Genomic DNA, 20,538 nt, shown 5'->3' on the forward strand with positions numbered 1-20,538 from the left:
AGAACCATCTTAAATCGCAATCGTAATGTAAAAGTAAACAAGCCTTCCCCTGTCTCCAAACTGATCTCACTCTCATGGTAAAAAGTTCTTTTGCTAAGAGCTGCCATTTAGGAAAGAAGGTTAAAGCTGACGAGTAATTTTTGTCATTGAGTAGAGCTAACTAGGATGAAAATGAAAGAACTAGCAAATTAAATCTTTAAATTATTTCTAAAATAGTTCAACATTCCAGGATGGACTCGAGCTTAACTACAAGCAAAAACACGTCTCATCCTCTAATTACTTACTGTTAAACCCTCCATCAGTTCTGTTCAGTTCGTTTATCGATCTTCAGCATCGCTTTTTATCATGGCAGATGTGACATTTGTAGGACTGCTGTTTTCTGGATGCAGTTTTTCTGCCTGTCAGTTTATTCTGAGGCAAATCAATCGTTCTATTTTACTCTGACTGTCATAGATGGCCTGAGGAATGCTAAAAGGAGATGACAATCAAAGCCGCAGACAGGAGGATGAACAGAAAAATATACATCAACAGTAGAGTAGAAACCTGTCAACCTAATTAAGTCACTCTGCATTAAATAGATCATCCTGTGCCTCGACAAAGATCACTTAGACAACAAGCATTAGCACTTCACTGGCAGGTGAAACACACACTGAAAAGCATTACCAGTATCAAATGGCTAACTAGCTGTTGATTGGAAGGTCAGGGTACAAGCTGCACCACCACAAACCTGCCATGAACTCTCTCTGCTCAAGTTTATATCCAAACATGTATCATAGCTGACCCTATGCTCTGACCTCAACTTTCTAACATGCTGGGGTATGAAAAGACAATCAAGACAAGGTTTTACCTACAAAAGACAGGACAATAGATGAGTAATTCGCTATTTGGGAATCCATATATTAGCAGGAACACGGTAGTGCTAAGCTTAAAGCAATACATGACAATGCAGTGTATTTCTTAGGCTTATCTAAGCCCATGTATCAATAAAGCACAGTTAGTTAAGAGTGGTAACGACTGCTAAGGGTAGAAGCTCCATCATGCCATGTGCCACCTGGTGACTCTTGGCGGACCCACTGCCAGAAGATCTCATTGGCCTAAGGTTTAACACGGCAAAACTGATGCATCTTAAAAATAGTCTGACGCTTTTATTAATCCTTTAGTTTAGAATGTTTGAGTAGCAGTATCAGCCATAATACGAGGTTCAGTAATAAGACCTTTAGAGTGGGTTTGAGTAGCTCCATCAACCATGCTCTGAGGCACAATAGCAGGAATGTCTGAGTGAGTTTGAGTGGCAGCGTCAACCACACTGTAAGACATTATGATGCATTACAGTTCTCCGATAAGCTCCCGGTAACAGGCCAAGTCTTCTCCAAGAAAGCTAACTGGACTCGGCAGTAAGCTGTGTAGCTTCTATGAAGTATCCTATGACCTCTGCGTCCGGTTGAGATAGGAACCGAGGACAATTTAAATTTTCCTTATTACCTTTATCGTGCTAGATTGTTCTGGTCAGGTCAGTGTGGTGATTGGAGTCAGATAGATTATTTAAGAGAATCAGTTTTTTGTCTATTTTTTTTTATACCACAACAATAGTACCAAATGTATCTAAATGTAAGATCAGTCTTCATTCATGCAGACAGAATTGATCTCAAAGGCCAAATTTCATGGGTAATTATTTTGGTTTGAATTTATCAAGACTTTTCTTTATAGTGCTCTGTTCTAAAACGCTTGAACTCTTGTCGCTGTATGGACATTTGGGCTGATGACGCCTCCTACTGGCATGTCCTGAAGTTCCAGCAGAATTTTCACATAGTAGAATTGAGTCTTAATACACAAGAAACTCTGCTGGTGAATGCACTCATGTAACTTTCAAACTCTCAGGCATTCTGCAAAGATATATGGAGCTGAAAAAGCCGGATAGAGTGAAGAGAAATGTGAACAGTTACAGCACCTAACACTCCAAAAACACACAGGTATCTGCAATCGGAGCCCTTTTGCATAAGATTTTACTATCACATTAACCAGACACCTTTATCCAGAGTGACTTACATTTTTTATACAACTGAGCAATTGAGGGTTAAGGGCCTTGCTCAGGGGCCCAACAGTGGCAGCTTGGTAGATGTGGGAATCAAACTCACAACCTTTCGATTGTCCAACAACTTAACCACTAGGCTACTACATACTATATTAGAACACCGTAAACAATTCTGGAACATTATAACTAGCAGTGAAAGCCACTGGAATCAGCAATGTAATAGATTTAGTATTTCCATTTGCATTATTGTACTTGAAATGTGTTTTGAACAGCCTTTAATTGTGTGTATTCTTAAAGCAGAAGTTATAAACTGAGGTAAAAATGTTTCTTATAAACAGCATTTATAATGACATTCAGCTCATGTTCTACAGTACAGTACTGTATTTCCTCCCAGAAGCCTAAACACCTTTAATGGCTATGATTTTCACCTAAATACCAGAAAGAGATCAGAGCTTGAATTTAAACACAATGACGAGATCGGAGCTTGAATTTATACACAAAGAGATTAGAGTTTGAATTTAAAGACAACAAAGAGATCGAGGCTTGAATTTAAACACATTATTTCACATTAGAGATTATACCTAGAATTAAAATACAAAAATCACACCCCAAGCCTTTCCACTCTTTAGTTATAATCTTTGTAATTAATTAATAAAACACGTTTCCAGCGCCTGTGTCTAGTTCATATGGGATTCCCACATAGTTCCATTATTTCCAAGTTCTTTCATCACTTTATATTTTGTTTTCTTTCTGCAAATCAACTCAAATTCAAAGTGTGAAGCTTGTTTTGCCTACACACAGGGGATTTGTCTATCTGTGTAAGAAACCTCTTTTATATTATTATTTTGGAGCAGGATTTTCCAGTTTTATATTACACTATTCATAGTTATAGAGAAAACCCCACTCTGGGACAATAGATTGTAGCTGGGATTTGAGAACCATCCCTGACAATGGAGATAAAGTATAAGATAACACAGAATCTATATAGCCTGAGTGGTGACTTAGAAATGTGATATTATTGGGAAAACTGGAGCTACATTACACCTTACTGTAATACAGTAAGTATACAGTAATACCTGTTTCACAGCTTTGTCAAAAATAAATAAAAATATTCAAATTACTGCTGAATAGACTTTTATTTTAAAATGCATTTCATCAGTACAAGATTGTCAGACTTTGTCAAGTTAAAACAGACTCGGGTACAGAACCGAACCCACAGAGTATATAATGTTTCTTTCTGAGTATATAACTGAAAAGGGAAAAAAAGGACAGAAAACAAAAGTAATAATGAACAGATCATCCTTTAGATCGTTTAGATGTTCGTGGTTCTGCGTTATCCTAATTGCAGAGGTTTGTCTGACAGCATCGAGCTACGATGTTCGAAGTGGACTGTAGAAGTAGGCAGTCTGACATTGCGATGCATCTCCTGAAGTAAGTAACTAAAGAGATAAAAAAAAAGTAGCAGTCAGTGCAATCTTATATATATATATATATATTAATTAATTAATTCCATGTGAGATGTTAGAGTGTGCCATGTTTTCTAATTATTGTACTACAGAGGTTAGATTTGAGTTTTATATGTAAGATCTGCTCTGCTCTGCTCTAATGTTATATTAAGAATCTCAGAGGTGATCATATAAGGTAATCAATTATCATAAATATAGCGATCAGTGTCAGTTCAGGCAGGCCACATAGTCAAGCTCTGCTATCAGCTGATTGTCAAATAATTGTCTAACCCAGCCCCATCAGCTGATCTGATACCTAAGCACTCAATTGGTCCCTTTCAAATGTAATCAAATGTAATTTTGTCCCGCCAAATGTAATTTTAACAAACTTGCAAAGAAAATTTAAATATATATCAAAAAGAATTGTCTTTATTTTGACTCAAGTGGTCCTGACTGAAATAAACACAAGAATGCACTTACATGGATAGATGGTGAATCGAGCAGAGATACAGGCGTCTTTCTTATAGCCACATGTTCCGATCGTGTTAGTACATCTAGTACCTTTACTTGGAACACAGTTGTTGCATTGGAGAGCAGAACCTGAAATAGAGTGGAGACCAAAAGCTACAATAAACATTCTGTAAACATGAAGGCACTTCCAGAAAATGGGATTATTCATTCATTCATTCAATCATTCATTTATTCATTCATTACTCAACAAAGTCAATCATCAAGTCTGCTCGTGCAGGTTAGAAATTAATAAGACAAATAAGACATTGAACATTGAAACCCTGACTGATATCCTTCCTCCATCATATTCTAGGGCAGTATAAATGCTGATTTATTGTATACTTAAGTTTAAGTGTCTGCTATCTTTATACATATATTTTAGATAAAAAATTTTCTTCCTTTTAATCCACAGTTGTTTAGAAGTATACAACTATACTGTATTATTGTATTTGAAGTTTCCTGTGTAGCATGAACACAAAATTTGCAAAGATGGTGAAGCAGATGCAGATTTTGTTGTAAATGTGAGTCAGATTGATACTCACCACTCATCAGCATCAAGGCAAAAATCAGAGCCAGAACCAGAGTCTTCATTATTCTGCAGTGTAAAAATGTTTTAAAAAAAAAATACTAATAGGTACATGTAGCTGACATTGACAGGAACATTCACATTACATTTTTATTTCATATCAAAGCAAAAAAAAAAAAATAATAAAAATACTAAACGGCTCCATTCGATATTCTGATATTCGATAGGATCTTACCTTCAGTGTTAGAGATCGCAATAAAGGACAAAGTAGTGTATAAGCTTTAACTGTGCACCAGTTCTGCCAGTTCTGTGTTCCAGTGTCCTCTTTTAAATAAATCTAGGGAAGTTCCCACCCTCCTGCTTTTCACAGAGGTATGGACTTTCACCTACAGTATGGGAATATTACACAATAATGAACTGTAATTTCACAATACAAGAAATCATAGTGTTTACTTTAGTCATGTGGCTTTTTGCAGTCTGGTGCAAAAACATATTCTACCCTTTATCTTACAAAACACATTGCACAATCATCACTACCTTTTGTATTAACATAAAGTCTACAGTTTTTAACTTGATATTTATACATCTGCATTTTGTTGCCTTGTACTTGTACTTTTGTAAGGACAATGAAGATAAATATAATTTAAACTTATACATATTTAGACAACATACTGTAATGTTTATTACCAACGATAAAGACAACGACATCTTCAACAATGTGTACAGTATTTCTTCCTTTCTCATCTTTTGTGGTCATTTTTCACATGTAGGAAGTTATATATCCTGTACTGGCACCTGTCAGGGTGCATTGCTCAGAACTAACACTGAAATTCAAGGTCAAGCAAAGGGAACACTGTGTGTTGAAAGTGTGAGTGATATGAATGCTGTATACTGTACATTGAGCAATAAATTAAAAAACACTTTGTGCTAACCTTATGTTCACTTGTGCAATTTGTTATGAAGTTGCATCCATGAGAAAATTGGATTTGGATTTGGAGTTGAGTAAAAGATTATTGTTTTAAAGAATAAACATTATTAGGTTCTGGGTCATTTAAAAGGAAATGCAATTCTGCTTTTTTACAAAAGTGCTGTTGTTCAGGAAGCATGCCATTAAAATCTCCTCTGTTGCACAATACTATTTAAAGTATAAGATTGTGCAAGATTACCGGAATGCCCCACAGCTAACACTAAGTTATGCAAGACACCATTTAATCATAACTCAGTACACCCGTGTTTATTATGTTCCAGCTTTGATCGTGCACTATTACAAAAGGGTTGTGTTGATTGTTTCAGTAGGTTCTACAAGTGTGTTTTCTCTTCCCACCGATTCATTATTTACTCTGTAAACAACCCTTAAATAAACTATTACTCACAGAAACCTCCAGTAAAATAAACCATTCTCTTAAAATATACTATACAATAAAATATATTATTCATTCTTGACTAAGAAAATCTGTAAAAATACATTTACAAAAATGTGTGTCGACAAAAGGTAAAATACATACTATTGACAAGATTACAAAGATTGCATTTAAGGATTGTATAATTGATAATCACTTTTTTATACGGAGCATCCGGAAAATATTATAATAATATATAATATGGTACAGCCTTATTCCAAAGCGGATTCAATTTGTTATTTTCCACAAAATTCTACAAATAATTTCCCATAAAGACAAGAAGCTTGTTTGAATTTTAGCAAATTTATTAAAAATAAAAAAAAATAATAATAAAATAAAATAAAAAACATGAACTCATCCCACAAAATCCAATCAACACTGCTACTTAGACGCATTCAGATATGGAATATTTGGAATAACCTATTTAATATATACGTACTGTTCATTTTGCTTATTTATGCAGTTATTCAATAAGCTAATCGGCCAGCAAAACAATGCAAAAAAATAATGCAGATACAGGTCAGTTATTGTTAACATCATATAGAAAGGGGAAAATGTGATCTTTGTAACTTTATCCATGGCAGATGGGTTTGTGAGAGTATTTGGAAACTGCTGCTTTCGTGGGATTTTCATACACTATACTCTCAAAAGTTTTTTTTTTACTGGTAAACTTACACCTGTTGCTTTTCCTTTAATCATGCCATGGTTAAAGTGACACTTTTCTTCATTCCGATGTTTGAACATTTACTAACGTTCTTGATTTGTATCTGCATGATTCGATGCATTGTGCTACTAGAGTATGATTGACTGATTAAATAACTGCATAAATAAGCAGGTATTGAGGTGTTCTTTATAATAAGGCCTGTGGGGATATTTAACCTTTGTTTACATCAAGTTTTTACCTCAGTTACCATGTTTTTACTGTACTCAATTATACATTGATTTTTTTTTGGGCCTTCATCTTTGGGACAAATGGGTTCCACTGTGCAGGCCTCTCTTCAAGGAATAGTTAGATACTCCCACCTAGTGTTGATGGTGAGTGCACACTGCTGAGTTTGGAGTTCAGGTAAAATCTTATCAGTGATCTGATATTCATAATAAAAGACCCAGTTCAGGGGTCAGAAATTGGTAATTTACAACTTTAACCAGTGCTATAATGAGGCCTAAATCCTGATTGTTAGATTTAATGGACGTTATGTAGGCATCACCTTAATTCCTATGCTACTTTTTAAACTTTTCTGTTTGATATTGGCCAGTAGTTGGACAGCTGTTTGGGGTTGAGGTCATGGGTTTTTAATTATGGGTTTGATAACCACTGCTAATTGAAGAACTGATTGTTTTTAGAAAAGCTTTGAGTGATCTGTTTGTAGAAACGTGAACTGTAAGAGATTATAAGTGTAGTGACTATTTGTCAAATCAAATGAAATAAAAAAAAAATGAATTAAACCTAACTTCAAAATAACTCAATCACCAAGATACTGTCACAACCGAGAATGGAAGGAGACAGACCCGTATGCAGGATAGCTTCAAATGAATGGGGTTTAATAAAAAGATAAAAAGACGATAACTAAAGCAATACAAATGACGACACAACAATGACTAGACAAAACGAAGGGTAAACGTAACTAATGATATATAAATATAAAAAAGACAATAAATAAATATAAAAAGACAATGATGACAATAAGGATCAGGTGTGGAGACGGGGGGGGGGGGGCAGACGAAGGCGGGGCAGACACGTGACAAGGAAGGTAAACAAAGGCACGTGGCCAAAAGTTCGGGCTGAGTCCTGACAGATACACCATTGGTTGTGGTTTACACAGTTAAAGGATTACTGCTGTGAGCTTTATTAAAGGGTTTTCAGGCAAACAAACAATTTTGCATCTCCTGCTCCTTGCGCCCAACTGGCTTCATAATTCTACAGCATAGAGAGGAACTTGTGAATAATCACAAAATACTAGCCTAGTGAGCAGGTTTGACTGTTACATACAGTACAGAGAAAATATATATAAATATTAAATATGTGACTAAAATAATATTTGTATAATATTATTGAAAATCCACCGAGCCATTAGTACAGTATGTTACTCTATAAGATCCTACCTTCAGTGTTATAAAGTGAAGCAACGGAGAAAGTAGCTTTGATGAAACAGTACTGTTTTGAACTCCTTTAATTAAATATATCTGATCTGTATGTTCCCACTCTCCTGGTTTTCAATTTAAATATCGTTTTTAAAACTAACCAACAAAAGCAACAATGTTTAATGCTTCTCAAACCCAACATAGCTGATAACAAGTGAAGAAAGTTAAATCTTCTGGCCCCATGCTTTGAAACCCCTAAATGAAAGAGTATGAAACAGTAAAATTCAAGGACAAGCAAACAAAACACACCGTGTTTCAACAATATGATCAAATTGATGTCATGCCAGATTCATAGGAATTCTGATTCAGTTTCACCTTACTTGATTTTTAAGTGAAGCAATTAATAAGATTTCTCTTATTTCTTTTACATAATTTCTTCTTTTATGAACAATTTACATTTTTTTTTCTTAAAACTTTAATAACAATAAGAATGTTTTTGATTCTGAATCGACAGGACTAGAAAAAGCAGGAAAAGGAATAAAGGCAGGATGACTAACTGGGACCACAGGACAAACTTAGAAGACCATCTGGTGAGGAACAATGTATCAGCAGTATGCTTATATAGCGCAGAACTGCATAAAGGTCCGATGCACCCGAAGTGAAAATGCAAGGTGGCTGCTAATTAAGAAGTGACCTCACTAAAACTGAAAGTGAATGCTGTGTAGCAGGAGGTTTCCCAACTCAAGACTCACCCACTGAACCAGTCTATGTGGGTGGTTCTGTTTCAAAAGTAGGAGGCTGGAGTGAGGCTGGCCAGGACTTAAGCCAACAGGTGGGTAGCTTTTCCCCCTCTGTGTGATGCTGATCATCGGTTAATTCTGATCATTGGTTAATTCTGGTAGGCAGGGAGATTAGCTCACTAAGATCTGGTAAAAGTTCAATGGGAAATAGTTTATAATAAAGCCATGGGGTTCCACCCACTGTCAATGGCGGCAGTTCAGAATTTGATTGTAAACATAGCAGAGACATGGCCGCTTTATTCAGAGGTCTCAAACAGTGTCTGAGTGGCGTCAAGCTTGGGACTAGTAGCGTCAACAAACTTTCGCAGTTGCTCACTGCTGGCAGGTCTACCCATGAATTATTGAATTAAAGATCCAAAAGTTTTCATTGTGGCTAAGTTCTTACATACCACCGCACTGCTGTGCACCCACCACTGGCTTCTGGTAGCTGCATGCATCAGATTCAAAACAACTGATACTTGTCTACAAAGCCAAAAATGGAGCAGCTCCCTCTTACCTCAAACCTTGTACAGTATCACTCCTCACACTGCACCTTGCACCCTCTGAGCTACCAGCACTGCTCGACTGGTCCCACCAACTCTCTATGTAAGAGTTAGGTATACAACAAGACACTTTTCTGCTCCGGCATTGAGGTGGTGAAATGAACTTCCCCTAGATCTCCAAACAGCTGAGTCACTGGCTATCTCTGACCATCCTCTTCCTGAAGCACTTAATCTAATACTTTCCCCTGTTAGTTATATGTGTATTTAAAAAACAAACATACAAACAAAAAACCCTGAACAGAGTTTTAGGTTGATGGTATCCTAAGTCTGTAACCTAGTGAACCAGTGATAATGTATTCATCAATAGACACTTAAAAGCACATTTCTACAACGCTCTGGATAAGGCCGTCTGCCAAATGCAATAAATGTAAATGTAAATGAGGCAATTAAGAATCTAGGTTATTTTGTTATCTTCTATTGGGGTGGAGAGACACAGTATGTTGATCTATCAGTACTAAGAATCATTCTATAGCTCATGTGGTTGTCTTTTCATGCAAGTTGGAACAGTGATAATTTAGTTTTATATTTTCGGTTGGTATGATTTAAGGTGCATGTGTGATTGTTATACCAGGCTGTTGTTATACCATTTACCACAGCCTTGCCAACGTACAGTACAAACCAAAAGTTTGGACACACCTTCCAAAAGTTTGGACGCACCACCTTTTCAACAGGACAATGACCCCAAACACACCTCCAGGCTGTGTAAGGGCTATTTGACCATGAAGGAGAGTGATGGGGTGCTGCGCCAGATGACCTGGCCTCCACAGTCACCGGACCTGAACACAATCGAGATGGTTTGGGGTGAGCAGGACCGCAGAGTGAAGGCAAAAGGGCCAAGTGCTAAGCATCTCTGGGAACTCCTTCAAGACTGTTGGAAGACCATTTCAGGTGACGACCTCTTGAAGCTCATCAAGAGAATGCCAAGAGTGTGCAAAGCAGTAATCAAAGCAAAAGGTGGCTACTGAAGAACCTAGAATATGACATATTTTCAGTTGTTTCACACTTTTTTGTTATGTACGTATATAATTCCACATGTGTTAATTCATAGTGTTGATGCCTTCAGTGTGAATCTACAATTTTCATAGTCAAGAAAATAAAGAAAACTCTTTGAATGAGAAGGTGTGTCCAAACTTTTGGGCTGTACTGTATCTAAGGAGAGAACATTTAGTGGTCAGTGCAAATCCCTGTTCACAAACTAATACAATTAACTTATCTTTTGAGAATGTGCTGCTTATGTTACGTTAATTGTCTGTGAGGTGCAATGATGCTAACTTAACACAAGTGGGTACTTACATGGTTCGTTCTTGAGCTCATAAGTAATACAGGCATTCGCTGCAATGCAGGACTGAAAATCATAGAAACACATTTCTCCTCTCCCTGGATGACAGTAAGCATATTTTAGAAAAGAATCACCTGTAACAGAGTGGAGACCAACAGCTACAGTAAACTTCTGCACAGATTTTATATCATACTATATAACATAAAATAACAGTATCACCGGTCCTGTGTTCACATTTTCACATTTACTCCACAGTCCTATATGTAAACAAATTATATATATATATATATGGATGTTTAAGCTTTAAATCATGCAGACACACTGAAAACTTACAAATAGTTATTTGAAATAGTTTAAAGTGACTCTCTTATATGATACCAATATTGACACGGTTACGAATCAGCTATACAGAAATTTACATATAGATTTAGATTTAAATCTCTAATTAATAGTGCGTGCTCATTAAAATTATCAGTGCCTTTTTTTTTTAATGTGTTTGTTTTGTTTTTTCTTTACCTCTGTCCCATCTCTGGTTTTATTGTGCAGCTCTAAGCCATGTTCTCAAGTTCCATATTTCTTTGAAAATGTGCAAACCAAATTTTGTTTTAAACTAACAGAAGCACTGTTGAAACTCACCTCTCATTACCATCAAGGTAAGAATCAGAGTCAAGAACAGAATCTTCATTATTCTACAGAGTAAAAAGGGTATTTTTTATAATTGCAAAACAACAACAACAACAATAACAAAACAACAACCACTAGTTAATATATATTCAATATTAAATGTAGGTAACTGAAATAATATTTTATAAGAAAATTTCAAATCCATCCATCCACCGAGCCATTAGTATGTTACTCTATAAGATCTTACCTTCAGTGTTTATAGAGTGAAGTAAAGGAAAAAGTAGCTTTGATGAACCAGTACTGAATTCAATTCAATTAAAATTTATTTATATAGCACATTTAACAATTGATATCATCTCAAAGCAGCTTTACAGAACATAACAAACATAATACAACCCAAAGGTTGTTCTATCAGGTTCAGATCATTGAACATTAAAGCAATTGTTTGGAGTGTTGCAAAAAAAAAAAAAAATCCTGTTCAGTACATATTCATTTACACCACCTTCACCATGTCGGACTGCTGACACATGGCAGGCTGGGTCCATGGATTCATGCTGTCGGTGTTAAAAATTCTCTCTCTTTAATGGCATTCAGTATCATTATTGTCTCACTAACTCAGGAACTGGCCACATCATACTATCCCTCATCTTTAGTCCATGCTTGTAAGGCAGCATTGTATGTTTATGATTCATAAAATATTGTAGAGTTAAATGTAAAAGAAGACAGATAATAGATAATAGTTGTGCTTTTGTCTTGATGAGACAGACAAACAAATAAATAAGCTGCTAAAATTATTTTATTATGCATTTATTTTTCAGTACAGGATTTGATTAAAAACAGAGTCTCGGAGTGAACAGAATATCTTACTGATGTTGCTGTTTGCATGCTTCCATTAAACAATAATAATGGAATCATCATTTAGATGAAGCATGTTCATGCTTAAACACGGTGTTAATTGCACAAGTCTTCCTGACAGCATGTGATTTGCAAGAAAGGTAACTTCTCTAGACGAAGGCAGTCTGACATAAAGTGGCATTGCGAATAATGGATAGCTAAGGAGATAAAGAACATTTAGCGGGTAGTGAAAGGTTCCTGACCACAACCTGACATAATTAGCATACAATATGAATATTACCTGAATATTACATACATTGATCTACTGTCACATGATTGGTTGATTACATAATTGAATAAACGTGTAGGTGTACAGGTGCTCCAAGGTTTTCAGTGATTAAATGTATGTGTGCTGTGGGCAAGTCGTGGCTGAAGGGTTAGAGAGTCTGACTCGTAATCCTAAGGTTGTGGGTTCGAATCTGAGGTGCCCTTGAGCAAGGCACCGAACCCCCCAACTGCTCCCCGGGCGCCGCAGCATAAATGGCTGCCCACTGCTCCGGGTGAGTGTTCACTGCTGTGTGTGTGTGCACTTTGGATGGGTCAAATGCAGAGAACGAATTCTGAGTATGGGTCACCATACTTAGCCATATGTCACGTCACTTTTTATCCTTTTTTTATATTATTATTATTATGCAATTAAGTATGTGTGTGTATTGGAAGGCTATGAACAGAACACAGCCAAAGCTACAAAAAAACCCTAAAGTGACTTAGAATGTCGTAACATTACAGTATACATTTAAAAAAGCTTCCTATTTCATTACTGACCATCTACTGAGCCAAAGAAACATGCCCTTGAGGGCCTCTGTGTATGTTCAATCTGTGAGGTGCAAAAATGATGAAGAAACATAAGAAAAGACGTACGTTTCTGAAGCACCCGATAATGAGTCATACAGGCATCTGTGTAATAGCAGGTTTTAGGAATGGGTAAACACTTGGAATTATACAACGGGGCACAGGTGTTGCATGTCAGAGCAGAAACACCTGTAACACGGTGGAGACCAAAAGCCACAATAACTTGCATCCTGCCTCATCATAACTCCACATTACAGCTACTAATAGACATTACTGTAAAAATGTGAAAGAAGTTTTGATTTAAACTCACCACTCATCAGCATCAAGGTAAGGACCAGAGTCACAAACACAAGTCTTCATTATTCTGCACATATTTGTAAAGAGACAAACTTCTATGAAATCAAATACATAAGCATATCGAAGCATAAATTAATTAATAAATAATGCAACAGCTCAATAAGAATGATCTTTTGTCAGTTCTTACCTGTTAGAAAGTGTAGTAAAGGAGAAAGCAGCTTTGACTGAGTCCCAGTTCTAGGTTTTACCAGTTTAGCTTTCCTCCTTTAAATGAATCAAACGTGTAAGTTCCCACCTCTGATTGATATTCAAACTTAACAACATAAGATTTAAAACTAACCAAAAAAAGCAACTATGATTAAAGCTACAAAAAACCCTATACATACAGCAAAGTGGCTGATACCAAGATGAGACACAGAATGTTGATTGTTTCTTTTGTAATCTTTCTGGGATATTTTTGTTATCTATTTGCAATGATTCTCTGCTTTGAAACCCTAAATGAAACAGCTTTAAATAGAGGTATTCAAGGTTATGTAAAGGGTACACACTGTGTTAGCAAAGATATAGAATAGACAACCTTACACAGTACAATAACTGCACTATGTCCATTACCGCTTACCACTGTGTCCTTCGAAAGAATTGGTACGTACGCCTCTGATCCAAGGCTTTGTGTTAGTCCTGGTCGACTATGCAGCATGATTCCCGATTTACCTCAGCACACAGGGCCTGACGAGTGCACTACTGAATTTTTGGATGAATTATTGGTTTTTATCCGATACTTAAAAATATCTGTTATCTATGTCTGTCTATGTCTAACTCAGTACCTGGCCATCAGTATATCACAAGTGTTTTATTATTATTATTATTATTATTATTATTATTATTATTATTATTATTATTAAATAAATGAGTGCAAATCGGCTTAAAGCTCTCCATCTTAATTCTTTCATGCTTGTAAGGCACAATGTCAGCCTTGTGACTCCTGTTCAAATAAAATGAGCAATAAATCTGTAATGAGTCTGTCTGTGTTTTCCTTTGTTTCTGTCTGCTGCCTTGCCCTGTTAATTGTTTGCTCCGCCCACTTCTTGGTTACCATGGACACTAATTGTACTCAATCTGTGTGTTGTCTTTGTCTCTGATTGTCTCTGCTTTGTTATTGGTTCTTGTTCACTATATCTACTCTGTTTGTTCACTTCCCTGGTGTTAGTCGTTGTACTATGTTGTCTATGTCTCTGTTTTTTGCCTGCCTATTTATTTATTTCTTGTTTTGGTTTAGTAAAACTTTAAACTGCATTTGGATCCTCACTCGCCTGTGTCTAATCGTGACAAAATCAAATAGCTGCTAAAAAGACTTTTATAAATAATTTCTCAGAAAAGAAACAGTCTTAGAGTGAATAGAAAATATACTAATGATTTTGCTGTTTACATAATTGAAAAAGAAAAAATGTGTAATAATAAAGAAATCAAAATGCTTGTAGTTAAACATGCTACTATGCTAATTGCAGTAGTCGTTCTCACAGCATTCTACATCCAAAAATAGGAAGTTCTTTAGATGTAGAAAATCTGCCATATGGTGGCATCGCCTGTAAAAGGTATCTAAGGAGATAAAGAGCATTTAGCAGTTAGTTCATGTCCTCGTATACAACCTATTATAATAAAACAACATAATTAACTTGTAGCAGGTGTGAGTGTGGTTTGGTGCTGGTGAATACAGAGAGGTGACTGAGAATGAGTTAGAGCGGTAATATGATATAATATGGCACAACTGAAGCATGTTATAGAACATACATTCACCAAACATTTTATTAGAAAACACTACACTAATACTGTATATGATTTTTTTTTCATCTCAAAACAGTCTCCATTCTTCTTGACATGGATTTTGGAAATATTCCTTTGAAATCCTTGTTGTTATTATTGAATTGTTCTTTTTCCTGCAGATTTTTCAGGTGTATCATCTGTATTATATCCCAAAAGTGTTCTGTTAGATTCAGATCCCGTTACTGGGAAAGCCAATGACAACAATGAGAACTCATTACCGCCTTCATGAAACTGGTTTGAGACGACTTTTGCTTTGTGACATGTTGCATTATCATGCTGGATGTAGCCAATAGACGATGGGTCAAATGAGATCATTAAGGGATGTACATGGGGAGCAGTAACATTCAGCACAAGTAATTCTTATGCTGTAATAATGAATGAATGAAATATACAAACCGTCCCACCACTCAGCTCTTACCTTCAGTGTTAGAAAGAGAAATAAAGAAGAAAGTAGCTCCGAGTGCTGACTAGTTCGGCTTGCCTCTTTTAAATACAACTAATGTGCAAGTTCCCACCCTCATATATTGATTTCATTATAATTGATATTTAACATTTAGGCAACATAAGATTTAAAACTAGCCAACAAATGCAACAATGATTAAAGCTACAAAAAAAACCCTATACATACAGCAAAAATGTCTGATAGCAAGATGAAACAGAGAATGTTGAATGTTTCTTTTGTAACATATTGTTGGACATTTGGACAGCATCTATTGACACTGATTTAATGGACGTTTGTAACATGCTGCCAATGTTGGCTGCTGACTCCATAGCCAGCTACTCCAAAAGCATAAGCATCCTTGAGCCCGTTGCCACTGATCAAGGCTCCGTTTGAAAAGAATTGGTATGGACCTCATTGTGTTACTCCTGGTGGAAATATGCAATGAAAATATACATGGATTTGGAATAAGTGGCTTGAACCACTGATATATGAAGTACAACAGGTAATGAAAGCCTTCAAGAGGTTTTCCTCGTTCAAGCTATTATATAATAACTTAGCTGAAAAAATAGTTAAGTACAGGTTTTGACTAACAACAGAGTCTTAGAGTTAAAAGAATATACGACTGATAATGCTGTTTACAACGACGACAACAACAACACACACAAAAAAAAACACATTTATAATAAGAAAATCATCTTTTCCTGTAGGTTAAACACGTTTGTGTTGAGTCTGAGTTTCACCAGTATTTATCTAATATTCCTTTAAATAAACCTGATGTGCATGTTCCAACCCTCCTGGATTTCACAGGTGCTGATATGATAATTCTTGATATTTCAAATATAGGCAGCATGAAGTATAAAAGCAACAAACCAAAGCAACAGTGATTTAATCTTCATAACCCCCTACACATCCCTTCACAGACTATGTTAAATTTTAAACAAACAGTATTTAAAACTATTACCTTCACTGATAACAACAGCAGACTGGTTATAAGAAGCAAAAATAGAAGGTAACTCAGTTGAGGTGTGTACATCATGTTCCTTCTACAAGCTTGCAGAAATGCAAATGTGTTGTATTGTCTGTTTTAAGATGTTCTACACATATATTTGCTTCATTTTGCTTCATTTATCACCCTAGGTTTATTTTTATTAGACCTTGACTGAAAATTCTTCAAGCTTCAAACATTTAACACTGTAACTCCAATAAATACAAGCAAAAAGCAAGTGATCTGTAATAAGTGATCTCAGATAACAAACTTTCTCGTGATGTCCATTCGATATACAGAAGCGCTGTTCCTATTATGGTATAATTCTCTTTAGCATAAAAGACATGACTGAGAAACATTTTAATACTGCTCTTATGCTGTTAAGTTATTAATTAACAGTATGGATTACTTAACACACTTTTGGTAATCTAGCAATTTGGTGAATTATAAAAAAAAAAAAGTTGGGGGGCACGGTGGCTTAGTGGTTAGCACGTTTGCCTCACACCTCCGGGGTTGGGGGTTCGATTCCCGCCTCCGCCTTGTGTGTGTGGAGTTTGCATGTTCTCCCCGTGCCTCTGGGGTTTCCTCCGGGAACTCCGGTTTCCTCCCCCGGTCCAAAGACATGCATGGTAGGTTGATTGGCATCTCTGGAAAATTGTCCGTAGTGTGTGATTGCGTGAGTGAATGAGAGTGTGTGTGTGCCCTACGATGGTTTGCCAACCCATCGCAAGGCACACACACTCTCATCCACTCCGTCCAGGGTGTATCCTGCCTTGATGCCCAATGACGCCTGAGCACAGGCTCCCCGTGGCTTGAGAAGTTCGGACAAGCATTAGAAAATGAATGAATGAATGAATAAAAAAAGTTCCCTCAGGTTCTGTAGTGTGAGACTAGTGGCTTATATCGTTTTATTTGTTGAGTATGAGACCATAGTGAGATCATACCACTAGGTGGCAATAAAGATGAGTATACTGAAACGGCATCACAATTCCGTGTATTCCGATGTATTTACTGCAGAAATACAGGTTTTAACCTGCAGCCAAGTATACACAAGCTTTGTGTGGGATCTGCAACACTAGTTAACTCTGTTGCTGTATTCTGTACTATTAAAATGGAGAAATATGCTTGTCTACAGTAGCTGCACTAAGAGCTATAATTGAGCTAAGAGCTTCTATGGCTATAATTTGGAATTCTAGCTATTTAGGAAGAATTTTACTTGCCTTCATGACAAGCAGACCACAAGCGGTATAGAACACAGACATCCTTCATCTTCCCTCAACATCAGCACTAGAACTTACCCGGGGCTGTATCATTAGCTCCTGTTTGTTCTAATTGTACATTTATCATTTAAGACGTGTGGTCACTCCTGTCCAACTCTTCGAAATAAAAATATGTTACTACTGAAGACCTATTTGGTTTTGATTAGTTTTTCAGCGGTATCTATATATCTATCTATCTAGGTGCCAACACCTCAACACAAAGTCGCTCCTTGCCCCTGAAACCAGTGTTCGCGAAGAGACATCGGCAAGTCAGCACCACGGACAGCGCTGTTGAGCATTACCTCAAGGTGGGGAGGTCAAAAGGTGTGGCCTCTAACTCTTCACCCTCCGGAATTAGGCCGGCTAAAAGAGCTAGTAGGTAAGGTAAGTGATACGTAATGCTGGATTTTATGCTGGTGTATGCCTACCTCTGTCTCCGCAGTATGTCCGGACTAAGAAAAAGAAGAAGAGCCTCTCCTACAGAAAGCCACGCTCCGCTAATGGGTCTGACCAGCTGCATCCAACATCCTCACTCTCCCTTCCACGCTGCCTGGCTGCAGAGGACCACCCAGCACTGCTCCCTCACCTCCACTAGACTGCTCACTAGCACCCCCCACCCCCTAACCCCCTCACTGCCTCAACTTCTTTTGAGAGAGAAAAAAAGATCACTTTTCTACTGATCATCTGATTCTGTGCCTCTGTATCTGTGTTCCCTCTCGCTGCACAGGTCGCTACATTATCTATCTATATTACACACGTTTCCTCAGTGATGGAACTGAGTTTATCAATACATTTATCACAGGAGGAGCTAGTGGCTTCCAGTAGGTTGTATTTTCGATGAACTTAGATGTTTGTTTCATGTGATAATATTCCATTTACAATATACTGTGTATGACTACACCAGTTCTCTCATTCTCTGGATTGTAACCAGAATAAGTAGTGTAGCGATTTTGGCTCGGTAAATATTTATAAGCAACTATAATGTGTTATAGTGACTTCCAAATATTTTAACCTAAGTTGAAATTAACGGTACTGGAATTAAAGTTACGCTTATTTGGTCTGTTCGTCCGCCGAACAGGCCGTGTAACCTTTATTAATTCTATGAAGGCGGTATCTTCCCGGCCAAGAAAGATTCGCTCTCCTTTTACTGTATACCGTAATTTAAATTAAATTAACTTAATAGAGCATGTAGTTCAGACCAGATATTGCAGGTACCTTAAATTTTGAGCGATACTCAGAGACAAATCACCTGTGGCTCAAAATTATGACATTTAATGAATGAGACAAACACAACATAAAACTAACTACACAAACAAACAAAAGAAATAGGGAAAACGAAGATGAAAATAAAATAAAACAAAAGAAATTAAAATTGGGGAAAGGGAGGAAGAGACTGGAAAGAAGAAACAAGAGAAAGGGAGGAAAGGAATGGCAAGCTTGGACTCAAAAATTAATCACACCCTAACTGGGAAATCGTCACAGAACTTAAATTCACCTTAAGATTCAAAGAAAGATTCCTACTTAAAATTACACATCTAAATTGGTTGGTAAAGGAAACGGTTACTTTCATTGGCTTACTGAACAAGAGTCCGGATGCAACAGAGAAATCTCTGAAAAGTCAGTTAGGGTGGGGTCAGACGTTCTTCCAAGTTCTCCTGAAGATCAGAGCAGTTGTCGTTCTTGGAAGTGAAGCTTGCTGGAACTTCTTTGAAGGAAGATGGAGCCGTCTTGAAGCTGTTCCGGAAGTCTGACCACGGATTAGTGGTGTTTGTGACAATTTAAAGGTCGCAAACTCCACCCATCTTTGGGGAGATGACCAATTCTTCGGTCAGGATTTTGGAGGGAAAAACTCCCTTTGTTTCAGGTGTCTGTGGGCGTGGTTTAGCTATCAAACTTTTAGATGACTTTAAAGTTTGATCCAGGGTGTATTAAGACAGTATGGCGCCTTTCGTGCTCAAATAAAATACACCAGTGCTTGAAAAATGAGTGACCGATAATTTTGTGGTCATTTGGATACTAAACATGAAGGGTAATGACGGTATGAAGGCAGCGGTACATTACATACATAGATCATTAATCAAAGGGTAACTGAGGTTAATACGATATTGTGTTCTTATAAAGGCAAAGAAACAAAAATGAAACATAAAACAAGATGCACTTTCATTAGGGAAGTAAAAAGAAAATGATAGCTTCGTATACATTCTGACATCAGACCTTAAAGGGGCATACGGCATTAGAACAGGTATACATTAACATGCCATGATCAGTAAGATATGATGATAGAGTATAACGGATTTTAAAATACAATGTTGTTTTCTGACACATGAATAAAATACACCCTTGTCAGGAAATTAAGGAGCAAATAATTTTAAGTCAGGCAAGCCTTAAAAGAAGAAACACATTACAAAAAGGGTTATAAGAATGAGAACCTTAGAGTACCTTATCTTCGGGTTTTATTAGTAAAAGAAATGTCTCATTGTGTTGTGTGTGTGTGTGTGTGTGTGTGTGTGCGTGTGCGTGTGTGTGTGTGTGTGTGTGTGTGTGTGTGTGTGTGTGTGCGTGTGCGTGTGTGTGTGTGTGTGTGTGTGTGTGTGTGTGTGTGTGTGTGTGTGTGTGTGTGTGTGTGTTGAGGGCCCCTAATCAGAGAGCCGCATGGGGTTATCTGGTCTTTGTGTAGGCTCCAGTCATTCTGGAGCCAGGTGTGTGTGTAAAACTGGGTTTCTCATCAGTTAATTGAGGAGTAGATGTTGAAATTTAGGGTGCCTGGGACATGAAATCTAAAATGACCGGTACAAGACGCTACAGTAG

At 36.9% G+C, this 20,538-nt stretch overlaps 1 protein-coding gene and 1 long non-coding RNA gene across 3 annotated transcripts; both read right to left on the reverse strand.

Moving 5' to 3' along the window:
• Positions 1–3,149: 3,149 nt before the first annotated feature.
• LOC113645345 (CD59B glycoprotein-like) lies at positions 3,150–4,857 on the reverse strand. The gene is made up of 4 exons (XM_027150884.2): positions 4,749–4,857; positions 4,530–4,582; positions 3,958–4,077; positions 3,150–3,471 (listed from the first exon to the last, which is right to left on the reverse strand). Exons 2-4 carry the CDS (start codon positions 4,576–4,578, stop codon positions 3,371–3,373), a joined length of 270 nt encoding a protein of 89 aa, XP_027006685.2. The 5' UTR covers positions 4,579–4,582; positions 4,749–4,857; the 3' UTR covers positions 3,150–3,370.
• A 5,399-nt stretch (positions 4,858–10,256) lies between these two features.
• Positions 10,257–14,239, reverse strand: LOC113645348. 2 transcript variants are annotated; one of them, XR_003441203.2, is made up of 7 exons: positions 13,843–14,239; positions 13,411–13,487; positions 13,237–13,290; positions 12,996–13,115; positions 11,253–12,292; positions 10,631–10,750; positions 10,257–10,307 (listed from the first exon to the last, which is right to left on the reverse strand). It is a non-coding gene; the product is annotated as an uncharacterized LOC113645348 (long non-coding RNA). The 2 variants fall into 2 exon arrangements; XR_003441201.2 differs by lacking the exons at positions 12,996–13,115; positions 13,237–13,290; positions 13,411–13,487; positions 13,843–14,239 and having other exon boundaries at positions 11,133–11,269.
• Positions 14,240–20,538: the final 6,299 nt, after the last annotated feature.

This window comes from Tachysurus fulvidraco, chromosome 22, assembly GCF_022655615.1.
Source record: "Tachysurus fulvidraco isolate hzauxx_2018 chromosome 22, HZAU_PFXX_2.0, whole genome shotgun sequence".
NCBI lineage: Eukaryota > Metazoa > Chordata > Actinopteri > Siluriformes > Bagridae > Tachysurus > Tachysurus fulvidraco.